Source organism: Ciconia boyciana, chromosome 3, assembly GCF_034638445.1.
Source record: "Ciconia boyciana chromosome 3, ASM3463844v1, whole genome shotgun sequence".
NCBI lineage: Eukaryota > Metazoa > Chordata > Aves > Ciconiiformes > Ciconiidae > Ciconia > Ciconia boyciana.
This window is the reverse complement of record NC_132936.1, coordinates 2,122,310-2,142,466: the sequence shown is the minus strand read 5'-3', so window position 1 is coordinate 2,142,466 and position 20,157 is coordinate 2,122,310. Positions and strand designations below refer to the sequence as shown.

The window sequence follows — 20,157 nt, the reverse complement described above, 5'->3', positions numbered from 1 at the left end:
CGGACCCCAAAGCGCTTCAGACTCGCACGCGTTCAGAAATCACTTTGCTCTTCACTCACTAAGCCAGATTTAAACCAGGACCCGACGAATTTCGGCCTCCGCCGGCGACGGGAGCGAGATGCCGCGGGGAAGGGGGGAGAGGACCGTGGGGCAGCAGGCGGAAATTTAAACAAAATAAGGAAAAAAAGGGATTTTTGCAAAAAAAAAGATTGGATTTTTGGGGGTGGGCTTTTTTTTTTTTTTGGGTCGGCCACTGTGAACAAGCCACCTCGGATCCGGCGGAAAATCAGCCCCCAGCCCATGTTCCCAGTGCCTTCCCCGGCAGCGCTCGGCATCCCCCGGCCGGGGCTCTCGCCTTCCCGTGGGATTTATTTCCAGCTTTTCGGATGGGGGATGCCGAGGGGTCACATCCCACCGTGGCTCCGGCCCCGCGTGCCCAACCCGACGGCCGCCACGGCGGGGACCGGCTCCCACCCCAGCGCCCAGAAACCACCTGGAAATGTTTATTTTTTTTTATTATTTTTCCCTTTTAAAATTTTTTGTTCCTTTTTTTTTTTTTTTTTTTTTTGAAGCGTTTTCCTTGAAGTTTTGTAAAGCCTCCGGGGTTGACTTCTTTGCTCAGCAATACAAACCGCACGCGTGTTTTCGTTGCGTTTCCCCCCCCTCATTCCGCCCCGGCATGCATCGCATCCCAGTCCCCGCGCCGGGATGCGGGTTTTTTTCTGTGTCGCTCCCAGGGAGGATAATCGGAGCTGATTAATTCTCCTAATTTACTCCCCAAAAAGCATAGCCCGGGAGCGACTTCGCCCGGGTCTCACCCGCAGCGCTGCCCTTCACTGTTTGTAGAAAAAAAAAATAAATATAATATAACACCCCGATGGAAAAAAAAAACAAAAAAGAAAAAGAAAAAAAAAATTCTGAGATCTTGTTCTTTTTAATTGTTTCATACAAAGATTTCTCCATTAAACTTGTACATAGCAAAAGGATTAATAAATTAGTTTACTGTTTCTACAATATTATTGCGACTGGCGACCGTCACTTGGGTCAACACCTGCAGGGCAGGGCCCTGCTGCCCCCCGCCACCGTGGGGGGGATCGAATCGCCCCGCTCGGCTGGGGAATAGTTTGGGTTTGGGGGAAAAAAAGGGAGATTTTGGTAAATGTGCGTTATTTCCAAAGCGGAGGCTTTTTAAGATGGTAGAAATCTCCCCCCCCCGCCCCTGCATGGGCTGTTGCAGAGCTGCGGGGCGCGGGGGGGTCCTGTTGCACGTGTGCCCCGCAGCCAAAAATGGGATGGATCGAGGGGTGATTTGGGGGGAAAAAAAGGGATTTTAGGGTTGAAGAGAGAAGGGGAATTTCTGCCCAGCTCCATCGGCCCCAGAACCCATTTCCATTGGGATAACGAAGGCTCCGGCACCCGTAGCCCCCCAGCATCCCCAGCCTCCGCGACCGCACTGGAAATTTGGGGGTTCGCCTCTCCTGGGACCCCCCGGCTTTGGGGAGAGGAGCGGCATCGCCGCCCAAGCGCTATTTTTAGCATTGCCATAGAAACGGCGCCGGGCCCGGGCCTCGCTGGGAGCTGGCGGAGGGGTAGAGACGCGCGGTGGCCATGCCACGGGCTGGGCCCAGTATCCCCAGTTGGGTCCCAGTTTGTAAACTGGGTTAACGCCGGGCTCCAGGTGACGAACCAGCCCCGGGGCAGAGAGGGGACTTCTGCTGCCTTTTTTTTTTTTTTTGCCAATAAGAAACAGGGGTTGGCAATTAAAAAAATTAATTGGGGGAAGACTTTGGCTGGGGGGGGGGGGGGAAGGCATCGCTCCCCTCCGCAGCCCTGTTCAGCCCCCTCCGCTCCCCTTTTTTCTCTTTTCCAGTTCCTCTTTCACCTCAACATGCATTAAAAAAATAAAATTATTCAGTTTTGGGGTTGGTTTTTTTGTTTGTTTGGTTTTTTTTGCATCAAAAGGCAACTTCTCAGCTCGACGTTGGGAGGGCTCCGGGCCACAAGACTTTGCAGAGTCCCCCAGGGCAGGACACCGATTAAAAACCCGCCGGGTTTAGCACATATTAACCCCTCCCCGCAGCCTCCAGGTTAAAAACTTGACAAATTCAGGGGGTTTTTTTGGGGGAAAAAAACCACAACAAAAAAAGCGCACGCAGCACCTGCGGGAAGCCATGGCAGCTCCAGCGCCGGGCAGACACTGCTATCTAGTGGTGCCAGAAATGGTTGTGCCAGGGGCTCCCCGCGCTGGGGGGACAGCGCCGGGTCGGGGCCCAGCAGCCGCAAGCGGCGGCAGAAAGTGCCCCCACCTCTGGGCCGGGGGTCCCCGGGGGACGGGGAGGAACCCTGGGACACGGGCCGCAAGGACAAGGCAGAGGCAGCGAGCTATCAGGCAACTTTTCTTTTTATTTCTTATAAAATATATTTCATATTGCTGCTGTAAAAATTACATTTCACATTTTTATTTTATTTTTTAACTTTTTTTTCCTCTTTTTTTTTTTTTAAACAATAAAAATAATACTTGGAAGACAGCTGAGAAAAGCTCCAAGACGACAGAAAATTCACTGATACGGCATCGTCCCCGCTCGGCCGGGCAGCCGGTGGCCCCACGGGGGCACGGCCACGGTGACAAGTGTCCCCAACCCCTTCCCTGCTCCTCCGCCCCCTGCGACACCTCCACAAAGTCTCCCGCGATGGCACCGGCGCAGCGAGTGACAGCGTGGGGTCACCCTGCGCTAAAGCGACTCGCTTTGCCTTTCGGGGGCCGACTGCCCCCCCAGCAGCAGTGGGGCGGGCAGAGTGTCCCGGCTGGAGGAGGGGGAGCAGCCTCCAATTAATTAGTGCCCAATTAAGAGGTTCCTATATACATACATATACATGCTCCGGCAGACAGGCAGATGGAGGAGGGAAAACTCTGAGCTGGATTTACAGGTGGGGGTTACCCGCGGTTGGGGCCAAAGAGGAGTTTTGTTGAGACGAGCAAGACTCAAGCGCTGGGAGGAAAAGGTCCAACGGTCGGGAGGTGGCCAGGAGTGAGTTAAAAAATAATAGGAAAGGGAAATAATAGGGAAAAGGACAAAAAAATTATATATCCAATGCCAACCAACCCGATAGACACGGTGGAAGCCTGCTGTCATTTCTGCAAAAATCCGAGAAGGTTTTTCTGTTTTAAAGTGTAAAAATTCCAAAATACTCCCAAATCAGAAGGGGAAAAAAAAAACCAACAAAAAACAAAAAAAACCCAACCCACCCTGCACCAGTTTCTCCATTAAAAATAAAAAGCCAACAGAAAAGAGCCACCAGCATAAGGACAATTTTGTCCGGTTAAGTCCGTACCGCAAAAGCCCTCGGAAAAGCAGCTGTACGCAGCTCCCAGCCCTCCCAAGCCCCCGATACCGCCACACCGATGCCAAACCCTCCCACGCGAGATCATCCTGCCGGGCAGTAAGTGCTATGCGCTGCGGGAGGAGGAGGAGGCACCGCGAGGGCCGAGGGGGGCTGCGTCCCCCGTATTCGCTGGGGAGGGGTCCCGCCAGCCCCCTGTCTCACCCGGGGATGCACATGCCTGCTGGTTCCAAAGCCATTGACACTTTTTTTCTTCCTTTTTAATTTTTGTTTTGGTTGGTTGATTTTTAAAAAAGCATCTTTGCAGAAAGATATTTTCACTTTCTTTTTTGGACACCTGAGCTCCTGCCAGTGAAAAACCTGATCGCTGAGGCAGATCTGCGCTGGGAAGGGCCGGGGGTGTCCGATGCTACACCCTGATTTCGGAGGGGGATGAACCCCGCTGGGGCCGGGGCGATGCCGCACCCCGATGCCGACCCCGGATGGCTTGTTTGACTTTTCCTGAGTGATTTTGCTGGGAGCTGCGGGAGCCGAGTCGTGTCCAGCTAGTGCCAGCGCAGATCCGGCTCTGCCCGACACCGTTTGGGGCAGAAAGGGCATAAAGAGCAAGAAGTAAAATCTCCGGTCCTGCCTGGGTCTCTCCGAGCCGTGGGGGCAAAGGCACAAGGTCTGAGGAAAGCACAAATTCACCTCTTTTTTTCCTTCCGTGCTCTGGGCGCTGCTTCAAGCCCCATTTAAAAAAAAATATTTAGAAAATTAAAATGCAGCGAGGTGCTGTGTGGGACTTCCCAAAGCGTCAGCTCGCTTCCGGAGAGCCATGGGCATCTCCGGTGTCACTGAAAACCTGCCCGCACCCCAGCATCACAGGGCCCTTCCCTGAAAGGATAAACACACCGAGCTCCACGAGGCGACGCAGGACAGATAACACCGGCTCGGCCCATCAAACGCTGGAGGTCAGACAGCAGCAAAGGCGTGGGGACTTTTTATATATAAAAAAAATTCCTATTTTTGAGTAGTGCAACAACCCCACCACGCAATTAATTGTTACCAGGGCTGTGGATGCAGAGCACCAACCTGCAACACACTTCGGAAAGTCATTCTTGCAATAAAACGCTCAACCTGGGAACCCGCAGAGTCTCCGATGCCGGCGGGAGAGGAAAAGGCTTTTCCCGACATTTTCCTCCTAACACCACGCTCCAGCAGGGATGGGAGCCTGAGCGAGCAGCTCTCAAGGAGCAAAATCTCTTCTCTTTCCTGGGATTTGAGCCGGACCTGCCCAGACCCACCCGGGGATGTAACCCTGCGGGGTGGCACCATGCTCGGGGAGTTTTGCTCCTGCTTTCCAGAGGCCAAATTCTGCATCCACCAGTTGGATACCAGAGAGAAGATCAGGTTGCGGGACGATATACTGTTTATATGTACAAAATTACAAATGAACAACAACAAAAAAAATACCCAAACGCGTCGACAAGCACCAGCAATACATATATATGTATCTCAACCCGCTTCGCCTGCCCACGCGATCCCTTCAACAACGGGGCTCGTGGCGATTCGGGAACAATATCGGACTCTCCCAGCCACTTGATTCGCTTTTATAAGGGACGCTGAGTCTCAACGCGGGGTCCTTAAAAACTTCCCGGGCTCAAGCCACGTGCAGGGATGGCTCTCAGCTTGACGGCTGCAGGTTATGGCCTATGATTATCAAAAATGCAGCAAAAAAAAAAGAATACAAATGGCCCCCTACCCCTGCAAGGGGAGAAAGCCGACGGGGCAATCGGGCTCCCCGGCCACACGCATCCCGGCCCGACACCAAGTGCAACGTCCCACCAGTGATGCTGGTGTTGGTGGGACAGCCACGACAGTGACAGGACAGCCACGACAGTGACAGGACAGCCACGACAGTGACAGGACAGCCACGACAGTGACAGGACAGCCACGACAGTGACAGGACAGCCACGACAGTGACAGCAGCAATTCGGGTTGGGTAAATATATGTTTTAAAGGATGGAAGTCAGAAAACTGACTCCCACCAGGCTCGATAGAATTCAAAAACAAATATTAAAGCGTTTTGCTGAATTGGGGCCATATGGTGATGCTACAGGAAAACCCTTCCCAGTCCTCCCAGCTGCCTTTACTGATGGAATCATTAAATTAAAAAAAAAAAATTGCTCAGCCTAGTTTTGAAAGACACAGCAAGGGCCACAACGTAGGTTTTCACGGAGCTAAGCAGACTTACGAAGCCTAAAATGAGAAGGAACACCAGGTTTTGCCTTAAAAATTCTCATAGTTTTCCTGATTAAAGTGTTTTGGGTGTTTTTTTCCCCCCAAATGCCTCCAAACACAACACGCTGGAACCGACCGGAGGCACACGCAAGCTCGAGCTACCGGTGTGACGCGACATAAGCAGAGACCACATCCACACGGGGAGAGAAAGCTCTGACTCCTGCCCCGAGAACCGCTCCTGCCTTCCTTGCAGCAACCCAACAGCATTTCTTTTTTAAAGCTATAATTGTTACGAATCCCCTCCCTTAAAGGATACAAGGGATTTGCACTTTCTAGGTAGTCAAAGGTCACGGGAAGCTGCCTCAACGCCTCACCCCAGCCACGCTGCGACAGTTAGGGAGATTTTAGGGCTGATCTGGGAAATGCAGGAAACTCTTTGGTCCCCAGATCGCCTACAATCTCCCCCAAACCCCGAGGAACCGGCTTTCTTCCCTCCCAGCCCCAGCTTTTACTGTACAAAGGGAGATATTCTTCAGGTTTAAAAAAAGGGAAAAAGTTGGAAAAAGTTTTTTTTAAAAAAAGAGCAAACCCAGCAGATGTACAATATACAGAAGGAGGAATTTACATGCAGCTCTGGAGGTGTCTTCTGGGGTCACAGGAGGTACCTCCAAGGTCCCTGGTTGCAGCAGTGAGGGACTCCGGTGCTCCCCAGGCAGGAGCAGGGGAGGGATGCGGCACCGTGGTGCTGCGCTCAGTCCAGGAAGCGCTGGCAGGCTTTTTTCCACCGGCAAGCCGTGCACCACTGGTCCCGGTGCTCGATGCCATACACCTTACGGCACTTCTTGGCTTCACCACGGACTTTCCTGCAAAAGGGGGAAGAGAAGAAAGAACATTTACCCACTCATTGCAGAATTTCAGTCGTATATCTAAGTGTAAGGCCTCGTAACCACGGCCTGCATCAGCAGAGATGCAGGAGGGCACCCATTTTTCTGATGGGCTCCACCTCTGCTCCCCTCCAGCAGGTGGGACCCTCACCTGGTGCCGATGGACACCCTGGGCGGCGAGGCGACGATCAGGTGGGACTTGAGCATTGGCGTTGGTGGCTGGGGTTCGCTGAAGCTGAGCGACCGGCTCCGCACCTGCGGGGAATCGGGCGTCAAAGAACACGCGGGACAACGCAGTCCCCCTCCTGTGAGACCCCCGGGTATTGCAATGGGGCAGTGGGAGACACGGGTGCCCCCAGCCCACAAATCCAGATGTTTACAGTGGGGAGTGAGAAAGCAGAGACAAAGTGCCCGTAGCTCCCAGCCCAACCCTGCACCCCAAAAGGATGAAGGGGAAATGCAGGCAGGACTCACCGGTGACAGGGACGGGAGAGTTGAGGTGGCAGTGGCCCAGCTGATGCTGGTGAAGATGTGGGGGGACACTGGAATTTGGATCGAGGGCAACGCCTGTGGGGGAAAAGAGGGGTCAGCATTAGCCCCAGGGGCCCCCCATTCCCATGTGCCACCCCCACGGGCATTCATCTCCCTAAGACGACCAGCCTGGAATACCCGCAAACTGGGAGCACTGGGGATGTGATGAAAATTCCCACGCAACCTCTCCTCCAGCACTGGATCCTGCTAACACGGGGCACGGCACACGTGCTGTGTCACCCTTTGCTGGGACACAGCAGCTTCTTCACTCCCGCAACTGCTTTCGGTTGCAATATCAAACCGCATGCACCATCCCAGTCTATATGTATACATTTTTGCACCTATTTACATAGGCCTTCTGCTTTCAGATGATGCTGCATCCGTCCCCTGGAATGGGAATGGATATACGTGCAGCTTATGGATCTATATAGCCTGTCCCTGTGCTAGCTTGCAGCTCCCAAACAGCACTCAGCTCTCAAGCAGCGACAAGGACCACCGAGCCAGGGTGCCCCTGCGGCCACCGCACCGGGTCCCCTGGTTTCCCGTGCCTCAAAAGCCCATGTCCTGGCAAGCGTGCAGCGGAGACGTGCAGGATCCAGCGCGGCTGCATTCCAGCCCTGCGTTATCTGCCGGCAGAAGGGCGTGTTGCATACCAGCGCGGGGTAACTGCAGGGGAGCAGAGGCTGGCAGCTCCCCCCCAGCCCGGGAAGGGCCACGGCAGAAGCACACGAGCCCCTTTAACCAGACGTTCATGAAGCCGGTTGCTCAAGGGCTGAAGGGCAGCCAGGCAGGGGATGGTGCTACACCGGCACCAAAGCCTCTCTGTGCTGCAGGGATGGCAATGAAACGTCCCTGCCGCAGCGGGGACTTGCAGAGCAAACCGGATCACGACTTGCCCTTCGGCAAGATTTCGGGAGGCGACCTGTCCCGGGGACATGCCACCAGCTCACCTGGTAGGCGTGATCAGCCTGGATGTGCCAGAAGGAGCTGGGGGCAGACTGGCTCAGGGCGCTGCTGGCCAGGGCAGGCTCCAGCACCGGCTGCTCCACCAGCAGTGCCTCCGGCTTCGCCAGGGCTTGCTGGATGATGATGGGAGCCGACACGGATGTGGGGCTGGTGGCAGTGGCCGCCTCCGGCGCTGGTTCTTCCTTCACTTGCACTTCGGTGTAGTAGAAATCCTCCTCTCGCTTCCGCTGGTCAGAGTCTGCACTGTCCCTGCCAGAGGGGAAAGAGGGACAGCAGTGAAAAGGAGGCCCTGTTTCCATCAAGGTGAGCGGCCCCCAACTTCCCCGGGGGGGAGAGTGATCTCGCCCTCCCAGGCAAAGCAGCTCCGCTCCCAGGCTCCAAAGCATCATGTCAGCTGCGATCAGCAACAGCCACTGCCTCTGCAGCAGCACGTTGCACTTCACACTTCCAAGGAAGATCAATACCTCTTTCAGGGCCTTTAAAAACGCTGGCACATTGACCAGGCACCACTGAAAATCCCCTGCTCATTTCTAATCGAGTTCATTTAGCACAGCTGCAACCGAAGCCCTGCGGTTCACCCAGCAGGAAACAGCCTCTGAAATATTTTTTATTATTTTCCCAGTGCATTTATCCGGCACTGGATGGCAGTCCAGCACTGCCCACTGCACCGCAGCACTTCTGTCCTCGCCTTTCCCAGAGCATTCACATTTACAAGGGAGGAAGAGAAAAATACATACCAGAAAACATGGACAAAAACACAGGAAAACTGGGGGGGGGTGGTGGTGAGAAGTGCAGTGGGGCCACAGGAGGAGAGCATAGCAAAGCTGATCCCCACACCCACACCACTTTGTATTTTGGGGGGAATTCACAAGAGATCAGGACAAAGCAAAGCAAACTGCCAAAGGGGTGGCCACCACCAGGCTGGCACGTGGGTGCCCGTGCCAGCCCCGATGGCCGAGCTGGAGCCAGCCACCAGCACAGCAGGCACGGCTTTCAGGCTGCCAGCCTTTCACCCTGCCAGGTGCTTTTCTGCGTCTGCCCTGGACTCCAGGGCTCGTGTGTAACCTGAACCCCCCCCACTGCAAAATGCACACCCAAGCTGGGCAGTCCTGAAGCCCAAATGGGGCTCCTGTGCCTCCCAGAAAGCCCTGGGCTCCCTGAAGGTGGGGACACATACAACAGCGGCTTTGGTGACATGGACTGCTTGGCTGAGAACTGCCAAGCTCAGCGCACAGGCCAGTATCTCCGACACTGGGGATATTCGCTGCAGGAATTACGAATTACGCAGCAGCAGGGCGTAATGGTGGTAGGGCAGGGACTTAGGAGGTGAAATCTTTGCCTTACCCAAGGTGCTGGGTCTTGACATGTCGCTTGATGCCTACAATGGAGCGCAGGACCTTGCCGCAGCTCGGCCACAGGCACTTGTACATCACCTTCACTGAGTTCTGGTGGAGAGATGGCCCGCGTCACCCCCTGCCCGCTGGCAGCGTCCCCTCCACGGGACGCTGGCTCAGCTTGAGCCTCCCCTCCACGGGACGCTGGCTCAGCTTGAGCCACCCCGCCGATGCTGGGACCCCCCCCCATGGCAGCAGTACCTTTCTCTTGCGCGGAGCAGGTTCGTCAAGGAGAAAGGGGTCGGAGTCAGTCTCGAAGCCGTCGTCTACCTGGGGGGAGCTCAGGGCCTCACTGGAGTACTTGGGGCTGCCTGCGGGGTGGGGGGGCGAAGGGGTGGAGATGTCGCTGCCGCCACTCCAGTGCCCGCTGGTGGTGCTGCTGCCGCTGTCCGAGACATCGCCGCTCTCCTTCCAGGGATCGCACGCTGCCCGTGAGGCTGCGGAGAGGGGACATGTGCTGCCACAGTCAGCTTGGGGCCAACCAAACCCTCCCAGGGCAGACACCAGCCCTGAGGCTGGATAACCGGCAACAACAGTTTGCCTCTATTTATTTATTTTTTTAAAAAACTTGGCAAGGTGAAGCCTTTGCACCCTTGCTCAGCGCCAGCTCCCAATTATTGGTCATTTATCCCTTTTTTCCCCTCCCCATCCTCTTTGGCATCAGTGCAATCCCGTGGGCGCAGCCGGCACACGGCGAGCAGCCAGCACCGGGGCATGCACATTTCCCACGGCTCCGGGCAGCTATTTTTATCCCTCCGGCTGCATTTGACTCCTCGGGAATGAAACTGCCTCTAAAAAAAAAAAAGGAGTGACTGGGCAGTGCTCCCTGGCCCGGGACGGCTGCACGGGGCTCCCCAGCCCCCCGGGACGGCTGCGGAGAGCAGGGTTACCCCCACCGCGCTGCCAGGGGCATCCCAGCTTGCTTGGCCCCAACCGGCACTGGCACTCGTGGGCTCCACCACAACCCTGGTGCTGCTCCACCTCCACCCAGCATGGTCCCTTGTCCTGGCAGCTCTTCTGCACCCGGCAAAGCACCTCTGCAGCAAGAGCGCCGGCACTGAGATCCAAAGGGCACAGGATATTTCTCGACATCTCCTTTTATTTCAGATGTGGGTTTTTTGTAACAAATATTTATATATATTTTAAATGCACACTCACGGGGGATGCCGCTCTCGCCGGCAGGAGGGCTCTGCACTACGGGGCTGCAGGAGAGGCTTGTCAGCACCATGGCTGCCACCATCTCATCCATCTCCACAGCGGCATCAGCTTTCCTGCACCACGAGGGGAGAGATGTGAAACGCATGGAGGAGAAAGCAGAGAAACAGCCCGTGTACAACCCAGGGAGTCACCAGGCAGCCAAAGGGCAGCACAACCCGCAGCAGCAGTGCAGGTTCCCCCCCCACCTCCCTCTGTAAACTCCAAGTCATTTTTAAGTCATTGGGAAGGATGTTTTCTCTCCATTTGGAGGAAAAAAAATTAAAAATCCCCTTAATCCTAAATTTAACCATCCTCTGGATAATCCCGTGCTGGGAAGGCGGATATATCCCCAGCATCACCGCTCTTTCTGTCGGTGTAAAGCCAAGCGCGAGTGCTGCCGGAGCCGCCAAGAGCCCCTCTCCCGCCTGAGCGAGATACCACCAGCCAAAGGCACAAACCTCTTGGGTACATCGATATTGCTGGATACAGATCTCTGCAGCGCCTCAGCAGGGCTGGGACCGCCGGCAGCAGGCAGGGCAGGGGGCTGGATTGTGGCCGGCTGCACGTCCTGGACCCTCCAGCACGCCTGCAAGCCCTGCTCTGGCAGCAGCACCTTCACCTTGTCGCTCAGCGGATTGTGCTGCTCCACGAGGCCGGCGCACTCCTGCCCGTTGTAGGTGATGAGGACCTGAAAACGGTACGAGGGGTGGTTTGTCGGTGCCACCCTCCACCCCGCTGCTCCTGAGGGATGTCCTGCCACAGCACAAGCAAGCCTTCACCTGCCGCAGGATCCTCCCTCCTCCTCCTCCCACAGCAGAAGGGGCCACAGAGTGCTTTAGGACAAAGGCAGGGTCTGTTCAGAAGGGCTTGGACTTCAGAATGCTGTCACAGCAAACCAAAGGGGTGGCCAGGGTTCACCCCAACCCCACCAAGAGATCTGCTCTTCCCAGGCACAAGCTCCCCGACTCCGGCAATCCCAAGCTGAGGGATTTCCTGAGCTGGTATCAGCCGCCTCTGAGTGTCGTGACTTTGGGTGGACTTTTCTCCAATGAATTTGTCTGCTTTGGCTTTGCTCTCACGCCATCCTGCTGCAAGGATTCCCACAATTATTACACACCCTGGCAAAGTATGTAGATAGAAGGATTAAAAGCCGGAGGGGAACGGGGGAACAGAGGTTTCCTGGGTGAAGCGATCCTGAATTCACACCTTGGCCCCCCAGTCCCAGCTCCTTCAGGCAGGGGAAGGGGATGTGCAAACCTCACCTCCTCCTTCACAAAGTCCCAAACTCCTTCTGATGGGCATTTTTCCACCACTACCACCCATGAGCCAATTTCTGTTAATGGAAATGTATGTGTGTCAAAAGACACTACATGTGTCTCCAGCTATTTATAGGAACAGGAACATCTCTTTATGGAAGCACCACGGGTGTCATACCAAGACGACGATATGGGATGGACACGCGCACCCATACCCTGATCGGGGAGGAACCTGCGAGGCTGTCTCAGGTGGGACCTCCGGCAGAAACATCGGGGTGGAAAAAGCCACCCATGGTGGGACCAGGGTTAAGGGGATCAGGACACAGAAGACCCTGACCCCGCTTTCTGAAAACAAGGAGCGAGGCTCCCCTGTGAACCACAGGGGCCGTCCCCCAGTCCACGCACGGCACGAGGAGCCAACAGCTCCTTCAGCTTTGCACAGCCACCAGCACAGGTCCTGGCTGTCACTGGGAGGTGAAGGCACCCCGTCACTACTTTTATGCTGTTCCCAGCCACAAAGCAAGCAAGCAAAACCCTCCGCAGCAGAGCACGTAGGAGAAAACAACTCTCACTGTCCTGTGGTTAATAAACACGGGGCAGGAGGAGCCAGAAAACCGAACAGGGGCCTTATTTACACTCCATTTCACAAGCTCTGCCCAGAAAAGGTTTTACAGTTCTGCAGGTAGCAGCCAAGAAACGGGCTCTACGTCAGCAGCTCACGGCTCCCCTCGGACAGCGCTGCTTGGCCAGGCATTAACAGGACCCGTCCCAGTGGGACCGAGAACAAGCACTGTTCCCTGCCCCAGGCAGCATCCCAGCCAAGGCACAGCTCTCCTAAGCATCAGGAGCCTGGGGCACAAGAAACGGCAGGGTCCAGCAGGACTAGATGTCCTTTTGGGACAAGCCATCGCACCTCACTCTTCCCTAAGAGCTTCTTCACCACATACATCCACACCATTGACCCTCAACCCTGCAGCAAAAAGCTGCGGCAGACTGAGCTCTGAGGCCTGAGCCACAAGGCTCATCGCCACTGTGGCTAAGCCGTGGGGCCCCTTGCCTCTTGCCTTCAGATGTTGACATGGTTTATGGGGAGATAGGACAAGTTCATGGAAGAGAACTCCATTGGGAGTCACTAAATGTACAGAAACCATCTCCCTTAGCCTCAGACAGTTGGAGAACGCTGGAAGGAAGTGTCAGGTCCTCTTCTCTGGAGACCCACTTTTGGCTAGGATTGGAGACATCTCCTGGAGGGGATGGATCTCCGCTTGAGCTGGTATGGTTCAAACCCATCAAGCTCAGCCAGGGCTAAGAGCACTAACACCAACACCCATTAATGACTCTCGGTAATTACAGATCCCCACTGCACCTTACATTAGGAGAGGCCCAGGAGTTTTCTCCCCCGCCAGAGCGCATCCCACCAGCGAAGGATACCAAGAGCCTCCTTACGTACTTGTTGCCCGGCGCAGAGCTGCCGGCGACCGGGGCTGGGGAACCTGGGTGCCTGGCTGCTCTCCTCTGCTGACGGCGCGCAGGATCCGTCCTCTTGTGGCGCTGTGTGGGCAGACACCCGGCCGAGGTCGGTCTGCAAGCCAGGGATCTGGGTGGCTACCAGCACCCCCTCGGCCAAGGCACTGGGTGCAGAGACGCGGGTGCCTAGCAGGGAGCGCTTCCCCAGGCGCCTGGACAGCACGCTCGCCATCTCGGACACGCTGCAGAAGAGAAAGACACAGGGATGTTACCTCCGGTGTAGGACCATGACGTTCAACCAGTGTCTTCCCCCCACTGCCACCCTGGGAGCCGAGAAAGCAGCTCTCTGCTGCTCCAGCATCCCTAGGCACCAAGACTCCTTGGGGAGGTGGGGACAGTGGTGTGCCTGAGCTCCCCCCACCCTGCAGCTCTTGTCTTTATGGTCATTTCTAAACCCCTCTGGAAAAAAAAGGGATGAGCCAGGCCAAAGGAAACCCCGCAGACGCAGTCAGGACAGCCCTTGGAGCCCACTTCCCCCCCTCAAGCTGCCCCCAGTGCATGCTCCCGAGGCCGCTGTGGCTATTCCCGCCGGTCACAGTGAAACCCGCCGTCAGTGCTCTTCAACCTTGACCTCTAGACTTGGGCCCGTGCCCAGCGCAGTCCTGCAACTCCCCTGCCCGCGCCCTGGCAGGGGAATAAAGCTCTCCAGCAGCGAAAGCCAGTGACCCTTCCTTCTCAGCCTGCACCCTGATGCTCCTCTTTTTGGGAGCTTTCATGCTTTTGGGAGAGGTTTCTCCAAGCTCGCAGTTCATGCCCAGCCCTCACAGGGTCGGTCTGGCAACAAAACAGGAGCATCCTCCTGCCCTACTTTGTTAGAAAAGGAAGAATTTGGAGCATTTTTATCCTAAACTGTTTCTCTGTACCTATCTTTAACCTCTTTTTGCCCCCCAAATAGCTCCCCTTTCCTCTGACATAGGTTCTCCTCATGTTGGCATGGCTCTGCTAGCAAGCCTATCCAGAGAGCAGCTTGCCTGGCTCGTTTGTTTGGGTTTGTAGATTTTACTGCTGTTTTAAGAGACAAGTGTTTGCAGGTTTCCTTATAACCAAGGGACACCCAAGCACGGAGACAGACAATGCACCCAGCCCTGATAAAACCGACAGCTCCAGCAGCACTCGCTGTCCTCCTCCATCCTGTCCTCCTCCCAACGTCTCCTCCGCTGCAACATCCTCTCCGAGGAGCGCGGGAAGTGAGGATGCACACCGTGGCGAGGCCAAAGGGTGACGGTGCCTGGTGTTCAGGAGGAGGGAGAGGAGACAAGAGGCTTCGTGCAGCCCTGTGCCCCAGGGTGCACCGAAAAAGCCATGTGCTTTCACACTGCCAACAAACCTGTCACCTTTGTCACCCGGCCTGGGCTTGTCAGCGAGCGTCACCCGGCTGGCCGGGGGCTGCGGGTGCTTGTCAGGTGTTTGTTGGGTGTCTGGGTTGGAGCATAACCTGGGCCACAGAGAGCACAAGTCCAAGGAGCTGCTGCTTGTGCAAGAGGGATGATTAATCCCGAGCCGCTGGGCGCTTGCGCCCAGACCCTCCCCTCCTCGCGCAGGGTCGCTGCAAGAGATTTTTGGTTCCCCGTCACAAAGCAGCAGCATTTTAATGGCAGATTAACTATTTTTTTTTTGGACATCTGATTTACACAGCACTGTCTTGCACACTATCTTGGATGAGAAAAGTTTCCTGAGGAAGGGAAGGGGAGCTCACCACTCCTCTCGACCTCCGACCGTCCTGGGAAGGGTTACTCCAAACCACGTCCCGCTTCAAAGGACGCCCAAGATTTACAAGCGGTTTTATGAATAACCGTAGGCACTCAGCTCGCTTTGTCCTCCCCGAGTAGAAAATTAACAGCTATTTAGGAGCCATAAAGAATAGAGCAGGAAGAGTGGGATAGGGTGCGAAATGGATAGAGGCGTGCCAGGCAGAGCATCTCACGCCAGGGCTGCCCGTCCCACAGCGCACGGGGACTTCGCTGTCACCGCCTTCCCTCTGGAGCAGGATCAAAGAGGCCACGGCGGCTGGCCCAGCAGAGCCGCTCCCCCGGCTTCCCTCTCATCTCGCCCTGCCCGAGGAACACACCAGGCTTTGCACTGTACAGGCATGATGGAGGATGCTCCGGAGCCCACTCTGTCCGATAATATCTTTTTTTCAATGGTGCAACATGTTTTCTGATGAACACAAGTGACCTGGCCAAGCAGCTCTGCTCCCAAGTCTCCTATATACCCGTACGGGACTTTCTCATCCAAAACAAGACGGAAAGGGCTGGGCGGGGGGGGACATGGCGGTTTGCCTCAAATCCCAGAGCGAAGCTGTGGCAAAGCCCCTCCGCCTCACCACAGGAATTAACCACCAGACCACGTTTCCTCCCACATCACCTTAAAACCTCACTCTCAGATATCCCAGGCGCCGGGGTTTGGGAACTGCCCTTTCCAAGGGCTCAGGGAATCGATGCAGCGATGTCGGTGCCGCCACCGCATAGAAAACAGCGCCGAATCTCCGCCGCCTCCCTGATGGTCGGCGCACGCCGGTTTCAAGGCAGCGCTTGGCCGGCGGCCAGGTGCGGGGAGGGCAGCGCTGAAGGTGGGAGGCTGCTTCTCATTTCCTTTGGGGTTTCGTTTCGCCTTCTCTTTCCTTCCCCCTCTAGTCCGGAGGGGGAGCGGGAAGGAGGAGAGAGGCGCGCTTGCAACCGGGGGAAGGAAAACCCTCCCAAAAGCCAGTTTTCAGAGCCACATCTGCTTCCAGCAGACCTTTGAATGCCGGATCCCATTTCGGCACTCAGCCCATAGCCGAGGGTGACATGCCAACACCGAAAAATCCTTCCCCCGCCGTGCCCCAAAACACAAAGCAAGAAGAGGAGCAAGAGTGGGGAGGGCGTCAGTGGTGCAGGCGGAGCCGGGAGGCCACGCTGCCGCCTCGAGCCCTCCCAGCTGTTAGCAATCACACGCCGCAGGGGTCAGAGCCGGCACAGATCCCAAATTATTTCTTGCTTCAATGCCGGGCGTGTATTTTGGACAGCATTTTTCCAGCTCTCGCCGGGGAAAAACATCAGCCCTTGTGCCTACCGGCGTTGCCACTACTGCCGGCAGAGCGAAGCCCGGGTGGTGGTTTGGGAAAGCAGGCGCCTCGTTTGGCAAATGAGGAACGCTTCATTTAGCAAACGGGGAAGGTCGGGGGGCTGCAGTAAAGGAGGGAGGGTGCTCCGGCACTCACCCCAGCTGCTGTTTGTCCGGGGTTTGCTGGGAGAAAGGCAGCTCCTGCGCCCACAGCGCTGTGCAAACCAGGACCACCGGCAGAAATCCCTTCCCCAGAGAATGTGCAATTACAGCACACCCCCTTTTTTCAGGAATAAATGCTGGTAGGTTCCTTCAAATCCAGCCTAATTCCTGCCACAGACCTCCACGCCACGGATCAGCAACCCAGACCGCAAAGTCCACCCTATATGAGACCCTAAACGCTGCAATAACTGATAATAAACTCCAGTTTTTCATCTTGTCTCTCAGCCCGCAGTTTCCAAAAAGACCCTTCTCATCCCCAAAACGTCCCGAAGCCCTTTACAAACCACACTCCGGCCCCGTGCCTGTCAGCACACGTGACTGGGAAACAAGATATCCGCACAGAGCGGTTTGCAAAGTTTGGGCCTTTATTAAAAAAGAAAAAAAAAAAAAAAAGAAGCAACAAGGATCTACTGACCCCTGAGACAGAGCCAAACCCACCTGCGACCTAACCCTCACAGACAATAATACAAAACAGGCGCCTTCCCAAAGAGTTCCCTCCAAATCCCGCCTCGCTGCTTGCTGCTTGGGTTCCGCCCGCGGACGTGTCACCGCAAGGCTGCACCGTATCCCCGCCAGCAGCGCCGGGAACGGCTCCCCAACCCTCATCCCGCCATTTCACCCACGCCGGTGTTTGCCACCGCTGGGTGATTCCAGAGGAAAATGCTTTTACAGAACACCCGCCTGCCTAAAAACACATTTCCCGGTACAAGCAGGAATGCCGGCACAGGCAGAGCGACTTCCCCAGGCATCGGCGGGCCGGTGCATGCCGGCGGCGAGGGCAGCCAGGAAGGAAAGGGCGGGAGTTTGCTGCTTTCTGGGAGCGATGCCAGCAGAGCGTGACTTGAAGCCATCGTGCGGGCACCGGGACGAGCGTGCAGCAGGAGACAGGGCACGCATGGCATGCATGTGTGCATGTACATGTGTGCGTGCATGTGTGTGCAGGGCCCGCGGCCGGGCGGGCAGGCAGGCAGGGCACGTGGGGAAGATGGCAGGGCCGGAGGCAGGGGAGGAGGAGGCGTGTGCCCGGGCCTGTCGCGGAGGGCGGCACCGGGCAGGGCACGTGTGCGCGGGGCGGGCTGCGGCGGGCGGGGGACATGCACGGGGACGGGGCGGGGGGACATACACACAGGCACCGGGCAAGCCGGGGGCGGGGCATGCACCGGGGTGGGGGGGCATGCACCGGGCACAGGCCCCGGTTGGGCGGGACATGCACGGGAAGGAGGGGGAGACTTGCAGGGGGCTGTGCATGCACCGGGCAGGCCGGGGGCGTGGCACGCACCGGGGAGTGTGCAACGGGGGGCAGACACCGAGCGGGGGGCATGCACCGGGCGGGAGGAGGCGGGCAGGCCCCGGGGGCGCATGCACCGGGGCGCCGTGCAGCGGGCAGGACTCGGGGAGGGGTGCGCGTACCGGGGAGGGCAGAGACCCGAAGGGGGCTTGGGGGAGCGGGGGGGGGGGCAGAGCCGGCTGCCCCCCAGGAGGGGGGGGTCCCAGGGCGGGGGAGTGGGCCCGGCGCGGCTCGGCGCTTACCTCCGGTGCGGCTCCCGCCTTCCCCCGCCCTCCTCCCCCGCCGCAGCTTGTTTTGAAATCCCCGTCCCCGCCGCGGCCGGCTCACGTACGCGGCGGCCCCGGGCTGGAGCCCCGCCGGGCGGGGCGGGGAGGAGCCGGGGCCCGGGGAGGCGCGGCCCGGCCGGGCGGGAACCACCGCTCCCGCGCGCGCGTTTTTTTTTATTATTATTAGTATTATTTTTTGGCTTTTCTCCCGGCGATGCCGGGCGGGGAAGGAGGGAGGGAGAGAGGCAGGCAGACCGGGCGGGGGATGCCCGACGCCGTCGCCCCGCTACTCACAGCGTCCGGGGAACCCCGCTCCGCTCCGCGCCTCGCCGCCGGCCGGGTTAAAGCTCCCGGGGCCGGGCTGGTGTAAACAACCTCCCCACATGCTCGGCCCCTTCCTGCGCATTGGCTCCGCGGCTCCCTTTAAATACACGCCCCCGGCCCCGCCGCGCTGCGCCGGCCCGGCCCGGCCCGGGGGGATGCCGCCGTCGCTGCCCGCCCGCCCACGGCGGAGGGAAGGCAGGCAGGAGGGTGGGCGCATCCCTCCCTCTCCCTCCCGGCTCTCCCCGGCGGGCAGGGGGAGGAAGGCCCCGGGCTCCCCACAGCCCCCCGGGGCTCCGCTGTTTACCCAAGCGCCGGGGCCGGGCGGGGGGACACGGGACACAGGCACCCCCCTGCCCAAGGGACGGGGCTCCCCGTCACCCCGCTGTCCTTATCCCCCCGCTGATGCACGGACACCTCGGAGGGTCCCGGCTCGGCGGCCGGAGCCTCTGGGTTTGCGTGTAACGGGCCCTACCGCTAATTTCTCTTCATTTCGAGGGGACATCACCATGACCCCGACTCGAGCCCCCGCCGCAGCTCCCCCGGCACGCAAACCTCGAAGGTTCTTCTTTTGCCGGAGCAGCTTCACTGCTCTCACTGAGCCTGTTTAGCAATAAGGGAGAATTAAATTAACACCAGCGATGCTCCTTTTGGGGTTTATTTCAGTTTCAGGCACTGAACTTGCCCCCTCAAAGCCTCGGCTTCTGGGTTCCCTGTGACAAAAATTGCCGCTTGTCCCTTTATAGCACGTTATGGCAAAGTTGATGTACAAACGCAGCGGTCATCGCCTTTAAAACCTCGGTACAGGCAAGGTGATTTGTTTTAATGTGTGTCAGGTAGCGGAGAAACGCTGGGCCTATTGCCAGCATAAAAAAAAAAAAAAAAGTGTATTTTTACCACCAACTAATATACAGAACACAGCCGGGATTTTACTCAGGTTGTCCAAGGTAAATTGTTGGGACAGGAAGGGGTTATCATCCACTCGTCATATAAAAAACAAAACCTGCCTTGTCTGTATGAGGACTCTAGTATTTCTCAACAACATATATATATTTTTTTTGTCCAGTAAAAATAAGGTACTTTCTCCAAAGCACCCAAACAGAATCCAAAATCTTCTACTTCCAGCAATGCTCCTAAATTTCCTCCCAAGCTCCTCAGACTTGGATTTCTAAGTCACCTCAATACCTGTTAAGATGAAAAGTGAGTTATTACATATGCAGATGAGGGCAGGTGCCTACGAAAGCCCTCGCCCGGCGATCTCACGCCCGGCAATCTCACCCACATTAGGAGGCAGCTTGCTCCGTGGAGATGTGCCGCTGCAACACGCGAGCGGAGGCATTGCAAAGCAGCCGGGACAGGGGCCGGGAGGGCACCGCACACCCCATCAGCGCTGGTGGGGGCCTCCCTCGGCAGCCGGTCAGCCCAGTGATGCTTGGCCCCGTGCCGAGGCCCGCCAACGCTCCGGGTCTGGGGGGCAGGAGGTGGCAGCCGGGGGAGAGGAGCGGGGCTGGCGATGGGCAGGGCCCCCATGGCCAGCGGGCACCGGCTGCTCTGGGGGAAGGAGCCGATGGGTGGTGTTGGAGGCACCTCAGCCCTGCTCCTCAGAGGGGGACAACGCCAGTCGCTCTCCCCTGGTCTCACAAGCAGCCATGGGTGCTCCTCATCTCTCCATGGCCACCCCTCACACCCCACAGCTGC

General features: G+C 57.2%; 1 protein-coding gene across 1 annotated transcript; it reads right to left on the bottom strand.

Annotated features, from left to right (window-relative positions):
- Positions 1-2,436: 2,436 nt before the first annotated feature.
- On the bottom strand, positions 2,437-18,559 carry ZNF395 (zinc finger protein 395). The gene is given in 11 exon segments (XM_072858211.1): positions 2,437-6,428; positions 6,601-6,704; positions 6,924-7,016; positions 7,931-8,195; positions 9,291-9,391; positions 9,542-9,777; positions 10,499-10,611; positions 10,996-11,225; positions 13,244-13,502; positions 18,433-18,461; positions 18,464-18,559. Coding segments are annotated over 11 exon segments (1,623 nt in total). The 5' UTR covers positions 18,545-18,559; the 3' UTR covers positions 2,437-6,316.
- Between the last annotated feature and the right edge of the window lie 1,598 nt (positions 18,560-20,157).